The following is a 12,265-nucleotide window of genomic DNA, read 5'->3' on the forward strand; positions in this document are numbered from 1 at the left end:
CTTGCTCAGCACTCACCCTGTTTCCAGTATACGACTGGCACCACTCTAGCTGCTGTTCTCATGGTGGTTCCCAGAGTGGGTGGGTTTGAGTATGTTCTAGGACTGTGTGGGCCCTTTAAACAGACTCTTCTAAAGACTGGCAGTTTCTTCTGCTGCTCCAACTACCACTCGTTTTTATAGCCAGAAGGTATGAGGCTTTACTTACCCAGCGCTGGAACCCTGGACTGTGTGGTCTGACCTGGGGCTGGAATCGTTCACTCCCCAGGTATCCCTCCCCCTTTTTATCTATCACACATGAAAGTGGGACTGCCTGGTCGGTTGGTTGCCACCACCACCTCACTGCCACTACACTGCATCCTCCACTCTGGCTCCCTGTCTCCATCCTTCCTACCTGTCTGGATGAATATGGCTTCTTTAAATCTTTGGTTGTCAGACTTCCATACAGTTCTGTTTCCTGGGAGTCTGAGAGTGTTTTGTTTTGAGGTTAGTTGTGATCCTTCCTATGGTTGTGCAAGGAAGTGAGACATGTCTACCCAAGCCTCCATCTTGACCAGAAGTCTTAACTGCATTCTTTATTAGACTATAGCACAACTCTGAAGCAGACTGGGAGCAGGGCAACCTTCCAAAGCCCCAGCAGACTGTAGGATACAATGTACATAGCATGCAAAACCACCTGCTCCCCACACACTCCCCACCAGCTGGGGAAGCCCAATAGAGTTATGGCTTAGTACTGGGAACTCTGGTGGAGAACCTGTACTTCAGAGGCAGAGCTGCTTCTAGACTGTATGGTGTTGAGTCTGAGGAACAGGGAGGATAATAATGTCCCTCCTAGCCTGAGGGGTGCCAGGCTGTCACTGCATGGAAGTGCCTGTTGCTCACACTTAGACCAGGGCCACCATCATCACTCCACGAGCAGCAATTCTCATCAGCCCACAGCAGCCAGTGTAACCAGGGGGCAGTACCCTCTTCCTCAGGTTCTTGGAAGAGGATGCACCCTCCTTTCTCCCACCACTGTTCTGTCTCTGCTCAGGTCCTGGGGACACCATCCCTCTGCCCATGGAATTATCTCCCCTCCTCTGGAGAAGTCCTACTTGGCTGTCAGATCCAGCTTAAATGTCCCTATGGAGAGCTTTTCCCAATCCCCCAGGTTAGGCATGATCCCCCTCATCCCCTCAATACTCTAGAACAGACACTCCTCTCTCATGGCCTTGAGCTCAGCAGAAGCAAAGTCAACTTATTCAGGCATGACACCTGCAGCAGGAGTGCATCTTGCCTGACCACCCTTCGGGCTCTCAGGAAACTTGTGGGTGAACACACTCAAAGCAGAAGAGTGTGATGCATACATACCACAGGTCAGGGTTGTCAATGCTGTTTTCTATGCTGAATTGTTCAATCTCTGGTCCCACCTGAGCAACAAATTTGGCCAGTTTCTCTGCAGTCTCCATGGTCTTTGTGTCAACTACAAAACAAAGCAACTGTTATACATCCGGTTCTGAGCTGCCACATGCCATGTGGACATCATGGGGCTGTGGAGGCTGATTACAAAGACAGCCCCTCATGCCCCCCTCTGCATATTCACCCTTTGCCATGTGACTCTGCAGCTCTGTCCAGCAGAGGTAGACTCTCCTCTACCCTGAACTGGGACTGGTCCCAAGACTCTTGCTAGCCAAAGGATGAGGCAGAAGTACCAAGCCTGCGGCTCAGAGGTTTTGAGCACCTCCACTGCCTCTCCTGGAGGTCTGACACCAACCTCAGGTGAGTCATACCTGGCTGGCTGCTGGAAGGTGATAGGCACATGGCCCAGTCACTTATTACCCTCAAAGAGCCTCAGACAACCAGCCACTGCCTACAAACACTTGTGCAGGCCCAGCCAAGCTTAGCTCCTGTGTGAAGCTACAGTTTGGAGCTGCATGTTCTGTAGCAATAGTTAGAACATGCAGCAGCTGAGTAGATTTCCCCCCTCTCTGTTTCCACCTAGTGTTGAGTGGGAAGCACTGGTCAGGGGGTAGACCTGTTGCAGAGGAAGAAGGCTAGAAGACACAGAAGGGGCTAAATTGGTAACTTCAGAAGGAACTTCAGGTCACCTAACCCTGAGGAGGGATCACAGAGACCTGGGGAGAGGAGACAGAATGAGAACAGCGCAGCCCTATGGAATATAAAGGATGAAAGAACAAAGAGAAATGGATCAAGGTGCTCAAAGCCCCAGGCACATGACCTGATGGTCAACAGTAGGATCTTGCAGGGGGGCACAGGCACTGGGCAGCAATCCAGGTTAGCTTCACTTTCAGGACAGGAGGAAAGACAACACAGAACTCACGGGCTGCCCCCTTAAGGAAGCAAGAGGATAGAAATCACCATCTTGCGCACTCGTCCTCAGCAGGTCCCCGTTGCTACTGCCCACTGCCCAGACCACTGCAGAGACCTGGAGATTAGAGATTCAGGGCCTAGAGGAGGAAGACAGGAGTGAGCACCCACCGTCAGCAGACAGGCAGGGAGAGGAGCTCTGAGGGGCTTCGGATACATCCACTTCTGTTGGCTTGGGAGATGGGCCTGCAGCTTCTGAGCTGAGGTCCTGAGGAGAGGGCCCAGCTGGGTCTGGCAGACAGTCCTTGGCAGCATCATTTGCATCTGGCTGGGGCTGCTTTCCTTGTGAGGAGCCTAGAGCTTGCCGAGTGTGGTGTTTCACCCTGGTGCCCGAGGAGAGGAGGGTCTGGGTCCCGGTGGTTGCTCTTCTCATCTTCCACCCTTGGAGACCTTGAGCTCGGAGTAGCTTCCGCCGCCGCCCTGGAAGGAGCCTCTTCTTGAGGCTCTGGACTGCCCGGGCATACAGCATAGCCCGAACTGCACATTCTGCTGCCATTGGCTTCTGACCCATTCCTGGCGAGGTCTGGCTTATCCGCTGTGCTTCTGCCAATTTCAGCTTGTAATATTTATACTCCAGACTACTGTCATCAGACAAAAACCTATAAATTAAGACAGACACAGTGAGACATTGCTAAAACACCAGCACCACCAAACCACTGCCACAAATACACTGGCAAACCCTTTCTCCACGATGGCTTCCCCACTGTCTGAGGCTCCACCTGGTTCCACCAAAGACCCAGAGCTGGGCCCAGGTCACCCATTTTGCCCAGAGTGACTACAGGACAATCAGGAGCTTTAAGCACTGGTGGAATCCTCCTCAATTTCATCAGCAGGTACAAAGGACTTCATAGCTCCTGGGAGTTAGCTACACAAACCAGTTACCCTGGAACCATGGAAACATTCTGCTACCAGCACATGACAGATGTTGTTCCTGGACTCCATTTTCAGAAGGTGACACCCTTCAAAATGGTGAGTGCTTGATAACCTTTCAACTGTATCACTTACTCTAATAAGCAAGTACTATATTTATGATGAAAACTTTAATTTTAAAAAGTTCTATTCATGTGAAGAGGCAATAAGGCAAAAGGAAGACAGTTTAACAAATAGTAACAGTAAATCACAAACAGCTGCTGTGACATATCCTTCCTCTTACACACTCTTTGCATGCACATCTCAGCTCATCCTTAAACCAGCACAGCAGGGATGTGGACTTCTAAGACTGGCCAAGAAAAATCCACAGGTCAAGTCTGCAGTAGGGCTGGTGCTCAAAATAAATACCTCACCCTCTGCTCTGGACACCATCAGAAAGATATAAATGTTGCTTTGTGCTCTATGGGAGGGATTTGGAGGGCTGATATTTTTAGACCTACCAGTAAGCAGGGTCCTCCTTGAGATGAGCTCTCTCTTTAGGAGACAGGCTGCCTCCAATGACACGAGTGACCAGCTGGTCGATGGTGTCCACCATCTTATGATCTGCTCGCTGGGGGATGGCTAAAACATACAAAAGAGCTTTTCTGAGAAATATACTGGACCACATAGGGCCTGGGAAGACCAGGACAAAGTCACAGGCTTAGAATGGAGCCTAAGCACACACCAGCAACTGAAATCCTCCTTCAGGAGAGACCAGTGTTGAAAAGAGGAAAATGGAGTGTTATTCTAGAAATCAATATATAAAATATCTTCACAAAAGCTGTAACAGCATAACTACCAGGACAGAAATAGTCACAGGCTTACCATGACTGTACAGAGCAATGCATGTATATGTTCTACAGAGGGAAACGGTATGCAGTAGCTTGATACCACTTTTCCTGTATCACTTAACTTGAGTGTTCACAATATCAAGGGGAAAATATAAAAATATAAAATGTATTTAGGTATAAAATATATAAAACATTTATTGAGGTTGTGATTCCACATAGGAAGGAGGGAAGAAAAGATATATAAATATGGAAACATCCAAAAAAAAGAAGGAAATATACCAGAAGGTTAACAGATATTATCTATGGGTGATTCATCAGGATTTTCTTTGTGCTTTATCTACAAAATATAAACATACAGGTGTTCTGTAATCAGATAACACACATATATAAATTTACAAAGTAAAATTTCCCAATTAAAAAAGTCAATGGGCCCTGGCTGGTGTGGTTCAGTGGATCAAGCGCTGGCCTGTGAACCAAAGGGTTGCTGGTTCCATTCCCAGTCTAGGGCACATGCCTGAGATGTATGCCAGATCCCCACTAGGGGGCATGTGAGAGGCAACCACACGTTGATGTTTCTCCCCCTATCTCCCTCTCTTCCCATCTCTAAAAATAAATAAAAAGAAAAAAAAAGTCAATGGTCTCAAGGTAGGTGTTCATGTAAATTATCTACTGAATGTATGAAAATATATTTTTAAAGATTTTATTTATTTTTAGAGAGGGGAAGGGAGGGAGAAGAGAGGAAGAGAAACATGAATGTGTGATTGCCTCTCACACACCCCCCACTGGGGACCTGGCCTGCAAACCAAGCATGTGCCCTGACTGGGAATAGAACCCGCGACCCCTGGTTCACAAGCCAGCACTGAATTCTCTAAGCCACACCAGCCAGGGTATATGAAACCAGTTTTTAGTGTGACTTTCTTCTAATATGTCTGTAACTTACAATGCCACTAGAACCCAGAACATGTGTGTCCTGAAATAATGACTGTTTAGTTTTCTGATATTTGCTAGTTTTAATAGCACAGAATGGTTTATTTGTTTACTCATTCAATAAAAACCATCCTTGAAACGGAGAGGTTTTCCAGTTTGTTCTGTGTAGTACTGTACTGCCCTTTTCTTGCCTATGTCTGAATTGTAGCTTTGAGCTAATCTGAAGTATCAGTGAGAACTCTACACAGGATAAGTCAGTCTTTCAATTCTCTCGTTATCGTAAGTATTTTCCTTTTGAAATTGCTTTCTTTTTTAAAAAAAATATTTTATTTTTAGAGAGGGGAAGGGAGGGGGAAAGAGAAACATCAATGTATGGTTGTCTCTTGTGTGCCCCTACTGGGGACCTGGCCTGCAATCCACACATGTGCCCTGAGTGGGAATCAAACCAGCAACCCTTTGGTTTGCAGGCCGGCACTCAATCCACTGAGCCACATCAGCCAGGACTGCTTTCTTTTCTTTTTGTTATTGGCTCTCATTTTACAGAACTGCCAATTTTACAGAAAAAAAAAAAAAGGTCTAAAATAAGCAGTTTTCAGAAACAAATGCAATTTGTGGGTCAACACAACCTTCTCTAGAGAAGATGACCATAGCAAAAGACAGAAAGTGGTCCCAGCAATCCTTCTCCTGAGACTATATCCTTTTAAAGGATTTAAAAATAGTAGTAATCAAACTTAACCAAAGATGTCATTCCAGCATTCCTAATATACTGTAATCAAGACAATGGCGTAATCCTGGCCAGGTAGCTCAGTTGGTTAGAGCATTGTCCCAGTATACTAAGGTTGTAGGCTTGATCCTGAGTCAGGGCACATACAAGAAGCAACTAATGAAAGCATCAATAAGTGGAACAACAAATTGATGTTTCTTTCTCTCCCTAAAATCAATAAACATTTTAAAAAGAGGAAAAAAAAATACTGGCAGGGCAGTGCCTGTGCTGTCCAGATAGCCAAGGCTTGCAGATAACAATTATAAGGCAACAGCTCTGCACAACCTCAGAAGCCTGTAGTAAAAGGCAGTGACTCCAACATCAAGGGAAAAGTGAGATAATTTATGTTAGGTTGATATCATGATGCAACGAGTGCTGTACAAAGACAGGAAGGGACTTTTAACAATCCTATTGATGAGTACATGGTAATGTTTTCAGTACAGGAGCACTACATTGGCAGGCCTGCTGGCCTATCAGCATCACAAGGGGGCCGTAGCAGGCAACCTTAGGTTATAGGTGACTTTTTCTTCCAGTATCATCACAGACTTTCTGCTCTACCCACTTTGGAGGGTATGCAAAGGAAGGGGCTGCTTCGGCCCTGAGTCTGCTTTTGGAAGGCTCTCTGGGAGTAGGTGTGGCCACTCATCTGTGATGGGGTCCTCAGTGCTTGTGCAGTTGGGGCTCTACAACAGTGTCAGAGAAGTGAGGAGATTCAGGGACAAATGAGACTTCCCCACTGAGTTGAGGCAATGGAAGCAGAAAACCACATCAGGAGGGAAGAGTATATGCCCACTACCTATGCACGAGTTCTGGGATATTTGGGCTGAGAGCAGCCATCCTGGGAGCTAAGGCAGAGGGATAAGGAACATTAATCAGCCAGTCATGTTTATTACCTCCTTATTGGCCTGCCCCCTCCCCTATAAGCCAACTGTTAACTGCACATTACCAGGTATCTGCACATTAACAGACCACTTAAGTGATCTGTCAACATTTAGCAGTGTAGAAAAGTGAGCAGGTGCCTCTGTTACCTGGACCGACCTGGTTGATCCCTGTCCATCCCTCAACACAGCTCAAATATGGCATCCCTTTGGTCTCCCAAATTCCCCAGGCTGGGCTAAGCTGGTACCTCTCCTATGTCCCCCTTAATCCCAACACAGGAGGGGAGAGTTTTTGTGATTTCTTTCTCTTAGGAGCCTGGTATCTGTCTCCTCAGAAACAGTAACCAGCATTTACTTTTCCTTCTAGGAATACCCGAGGCAGGGCCCTGTTGGAGCAAGGTTTCTTCTTCTTCTTTTCTTTAAAAGATTTTATTTATTTACTTTTAGAGAGGAGAAGGGAAGAGAGGGACAGAAGCATCAATATGTGGTTTCCTTTCACATGTCACTTACTAGGCACCTAGTCTGCAACACAGGCACATGCCCTGACTAGGAATCGAACCAGCAACCCTTTCATTCACAGGCTCATGCTCAATCCACTGAGCCACACGAGCCGGGGTGGAGCAGGGTTTCTTAACCTTGGCTGTAGAATGGTACAAACCCCCCAAATGTGCAGGCAAAATTATGAAAAATATATGTGCATTTTTCATGGCAAGGGCTGCAGCTTTTCATCAGATTTCCAAAGGATTGTCTAAGGCCTTCTCTGGTAAATGGAAGATTCTTCAAAATGCTTATGGTATGAATGGCAGACATGTATACTGGCCAATGAGAGTTTTCTACTAAAATTTCTGATTTATCTCCAGTTGGCTAAAGAACTTCTTGTGAAAACCTCCAAGAGAATAAGAGATATTACAAAAAAAAAACATGAAAAGAAAGAAATCACAACAAATAGAAACTTTTGCTGCTTTCCTTACCATCACTCAGACCACTCAGAGCCTTGGCCTGAATTTCAGGTTGGCTAGGAGAAACCGTTTTCTCATCTTGAGTTGGCTCAGTTTCGGCTTTCTTGACCTGAAGTGGACACCCACTGCTGACCAGCCAGGCCTTCAGGTGATCTATGTACTCTCTCCCAAACAGAGTGGAGTCCTCAAAGTTTGGAAATGCAGCAGGAGAGGGAGCTATATCTTGGAGGCCAACTGCTTCTAAGATTTTCTCTTGCCGGAAAGAAGAGGCTAAGGAGAATGTCTGTCCCAAAAGAGCCAAAGACTTCCGGCACAGAGAATTGGTGGTCTCCAGGGCAACAGCCAAGTCCAGGGGGTTACTGAGGGTCTTCATTTTGATACTCAGTTCGTAGGCATTGCAAGCCATGAGTAGGGGTGTGACACTCTTTAGAAGTCGGTCTTGAAGCCTCATTATGTACTTGTCAAAGGGCTTTATGATTTCAAAAAAGCAATTTTTGGTCTTCACAGCACCTTTGTCTAAAAGCATGTTTAAAAACTCATTATCGACTCTAGGTGTTTTCAAAGCAGAGTGCTTTAAAAATTTGATAGTAAAAAAGCAAAAATCTCTGTGCTCTGGTTTTAAGGAGCATTTAAATGAGGCAAGCATTTTAGCACAAGTTTCAGTTTCAAGTTCAAAGAGAGTTTGGAAAAGCTGGGAAAATTTAACATCATCTTTTATGGTGTGGAATCCTGCCCATTTAATTATTTCTATCCCAAATCTTGAAAAAACATCAGACTTATCTATGAGGTCAAAGCTCATCTTTCTTCTTGGGAGCCGAACGTCCTTCAGATTGAGACCCAGAGGGATCTTCTGAGTAGGAAATTGGATATCTTCCGTTCCTGGGTTTGTCCCTAGGGTCACATCAGAACTTGGGGTGGTTTTCTGGATTTGGTTAGTGCCCTGAGTTTTGGGTGTAATACGATTTACAGTGGGTAATTTTTTTGTGCTCACATTTCTCAGTGTGACAAGTTTCCCGAGACCCGCTTTAGGTGTGAGCAGGCCCTGAGACTCCCCCTTTCCTAGGAGAGCACCTTCCTGATCAACGATGTTTAGACCTCGGCCTCTGCCCTGAACTTGACTGCTGCCCCTAAGCACAGAGTCTGCCTCTCCTGGACGGTCCACATCGTAATCCCGACTCTCTTTCTCCAAACACTCTTTCTCAATCAGCCGGGAAGACCCAAAGTCTCCCAATAGTGAAGAAGGACCAAAATTACACTCCTGTGACCAAGACAATTCTTGAGAAAGTGGGTGGCCAAAGTCTTGTTCCCAAGAGCCACGAAGTGTAAATTTCCAGTCTGGAGAACGGAAATATCCCAATTTCCGGTGGCCAAAGACCTGGTCTCGGGAGTCAGGGTGGGAAAATTCCAGATCGCGGCCACATTCTTTGCGATAGTAGTTGTCTTCGCTTACAGAAGGGTTGCTTGATCTGAAGGAGGGTCCTGGAAACACATCACTTCTCAGGCCTTCTCTCCCAGCATCTCGAGAGTGAGCTACAGATCCTCCCAGAGTGTATCTGCTGTCACTGTGAATGTCATCATACATATCTGCTCTGACTCTTGGGAGTGTCCTTATAAGATCTGAAATAAACAATTCAAAAGGAAACACAAAGGTACTTTAGACCAGAGGATACAAATGAACAGTCCACAGATTACCAGCCAGCTGGAGTGCTTTATTTGCCTGAGTGCATTTTACAAATTCCTATTTGTCACCAACATTTAAAATGTGTGTGGCTTCCCTTAAACACCCAAATTTACTACTTTTTAGTAAAAAAAAAAAAAAAAAAAAGACTACAAGCAATAGGCCTGCATTTGCCCTAATGATAGTGCACCAAGGCTAAGTAGTAGTGCCTCTCATTCACTCAGCAAGCATCTAGTTTACAAGCCCTCTTTTAAATTCAGAGAAGAATGTCTGGTCCTCAAATAACCTGGATTTCTTTACTGTGACTGGAATACTTGTGTATTTCTACTTCTAGCACAAAACACACAGGTTTTCTGAAGGTTGCCTGAAAACTCTTGGCCCACAGTGCCACTGAGGCAGGAGCCACATTTGATGCTGTACCCACCCCAACTGACGGGGTCCACAGCTGAGTATCTGACCCAAAGTTGGCTGATACACTCTCTGGTAAAGGTCCACTGGACCAACCAATCCCCTGAAAAAAAACAGGCTAAAGCAGATGTAAGAGAAGGCAGAAGCTAAACAAGCCATCAAGAGAGGCCACAAATGGAAACTGAATAGTGTGCACTTTTGTTCTCCTCTGTGTAGAAATGAGGAAAACAGGATCTATATATGCATTTGTTTATTCACGTACAAACAAACTCTGTAAGAACACATGAACATAAGTAACTATGAGCCCCAGGGAAACTTTACATAAAGGGCCTTTCTAACTTTTGAATCAAAATCTATTACCTAGTCAAAAAGTCAAATGAAAAGAAAAGGAAGTGAGAGATGCCATGAGGTAGTAATGGAGTGAGGCCAAAGGAGTCCAAATTTTATAAAAATCCAAGTTTATCTGCTCAGCAGTACTTACTGAGCTTCTACTGTGTGTGGGCACTGCTCTAGGCACTGAAGTTACAGCAAGGAAAGGAGACAACCAAGTCCCTGCTCTCCGGGACTTGTCACTTGAGGGAGCCAACAACCAATAAACAAAAATTCATCAGGTGAAAGGAAGTGCCAGTAAGAAATATCACATAGGTGGAAACTTGAGAGGGAAAGCATTTCTAGATAGGCTAGTCAAGGAGGGCAGCTCTGACAATATACTGAAAAGTGGAGGCCTGGCATGAGAGACCACTTTGCAGTTATGGGCGAAGCCTTTTAGGAAGAGGGAGTGTGGGGACAAACCCCTGAGGTGGGACCAGCAAGGGACTAATATGCCACAGGGAGCAAAAGGCAAAGTGGTAAGAAGGCAGCTCCTAAACTCTGCTGCATATTGGAGTCCCTTGGACTCAAGGGACCCCCACGCATCCTGATTTAATTAATTAGCATGGGATGTGACCTGGGCATCAGGGTTTTTAAAAGGTCTCCAGACAATACTAATGTGCAGCAAATTTAGGGACATGCGGACAGATCTATTAGATCAAGTCAAGCTATCAAAGAGATGCTTGAGTATTTTGAGTAAGATAGTAAGCTACAGAAGGGCTCAGAGCAGAGAGGTGACCTCACTGGCTATTGTGAAGGAAACAGACCAAGAGGGACAAGAGTAAATGTAGATGTTATAACAGTCTACTCGGATAATCTAGGTTATTGATGGCTACTGATGGCATGGTGAGAGAGGCAGCACTTGAGGTAGAGTGGTGGCTGATTTCTGCCCAATAGAATTTCCCAATGCCAAGGCATCAGAAAAGGCACAGATTCAGAGAAAGTCTAACAGATGAACCATGTAGCTCTTAGGACATAGAGATGGTTCCAGAACCATCTAACAGCCTGCTTGGTTTCTAGTTCACTTCTCCCCAAACATTCCTGAAGTAACAAGGTATGTACTGGTGTTTGAGTCTCTAAAGATACCAATGTTTGTCTCTATATACACATAAACATGTATATATATGTACATACAGATATGTGTCTTTGTGTGTGTGCATGTGTGTGTATATATAAGCACATAAGTATTTAGTATTACATACTGGTAAAAGAACTGAACTGTGGGGGTTAAGGAAGCAGCTAAGAAGAGTACAGTTACTCTTAACTATTTCTTAATTCTTCTAATATTTTATAATAGGTACATTTCTGTGTACTACTCATAATTTTTGAAAATTCATCAATTAGTTTCTCCAGGTCCAAAGCATGTAACAAGTTATCTCTAAAGCAAGCACTTCAGACTCACACATCCAATGTTGAGAAACCCTCTTCCACCCTCTTCCATGCCAAGGCTGGTTCAGCGGCTGGTGCAGCAGCAAAAAGCACAGCCCCAAGGATGAGGCCTGAAGGAGGCCAGTCCACAGCAGAGGAGTGAGTGCACAGTCTACTTTCTTGGGGTGGTGAAAGGCAACTAAATCAATCTCAAGGCCTGCTAAGGCTTCCTGGGCAAAGTCATCTGTGAGCTGGGTCTTAGTGCCCAAGGGAATCAACCAGGAAGGGCTGCAATGAGGAGGGATTCAAAACAGGTGGCACAGTATCATTGAAACATGAAGCCCAAGGCAAGGAGTAAGGGTTAGGAGCCTCGTGTGGGGTGATAAGGAATCTCCTTGTCATCCTGTAATCTGTGTGGGCACCATTTTTTATTCTGTTGGCATGGTGTTTCAAAATTTTCCAAAGGAAAATGTTTCCAGGCAGGATCTACTCTTACCAGCACTATAGCCTTCCACCTCACCCTCCAGTGTTGCACACATCACAATTACCTTGTTGCTCCCACAGTTATCTGAGGGTGTAACCCAGAAGTGGGAAGTTCCAAGAGTCAAAGCAGGGCTTTGGCCCAGCAAGGTTGGCATTAATATTGGATTGGCCAAAAAGTTTGTTTGTTTTTTCTGTAAGATGGCTCTAGTAGCACTTAGTTGTCTGTAACTTCATTTGAAACAATTTTGTTAGATTCTATTGTGACAGCTGTCATATCAGCATGTATTTTTTTAAAAAGTATTCAAAATGGGTGAATTTTTGTGCAGGCATTTTAATATTGAAGATAGAAGAAAATATACAACATTTTC

General features: G+C 45.1%; 1 protein-coding gene across 8 annotated transcripts in view; it reads right to left on the reverse strand.

Annotated features, from left to right (window-relative positions):
* Positions 1-12,265, reverse strand: part of SUGP2 (SURP and G-patch domain containing 2) — a 61,528-nt gene that overhangs the window by 21,029 nt on the left and 28,234 nt on the right. For all 8 annotated transcript variants that reach the window (XR_006787467.1, XR_006787466.1, XM_045853509.1 and 5 more), the window contains exons 3-6: positions 7,604-9,208; positions 3,735-3,855; positions 2,476-2,963; positions 1,348-1,459 (exon numbers count right to left, since the gene is read on the reverse strand). Coding sequence is in view for 6 of the 8 variants with exons in the window: in XM_045853509.1 (XP_045709465.1) it covers positions 1,348-1,459; positions 2,476-2,963; positions 3,735-3,855; positions 7,604-9,208 (2,326 nt within the window). In the remaining 2 variants the exon portion in view is untranslated. The remainder of the gene's footprint in view (positions 1-1,347; positions 1,460-2,475; positions 2,964-3,734; positions 3,856-7,603; positions 9,209-12,265) is intronic.

Source organism: Phyllostomus hastatus, unplaced genomic scaffold (genome assembly GCF_019186645.2).
Source record: "Phyllostomus hastatus isolate PE091 unplaced genomic scaffold, TTU_PhHast_1.1 phas_contig_98, whole genome shotgun sequence".
NCBI classification, from domain to species: Eukaryota; Metazoa; Chordata; class Mammalia; order Chiroptera; family Phyllostomidae; genus Phyllostomus; species Phyllostomus hastatus.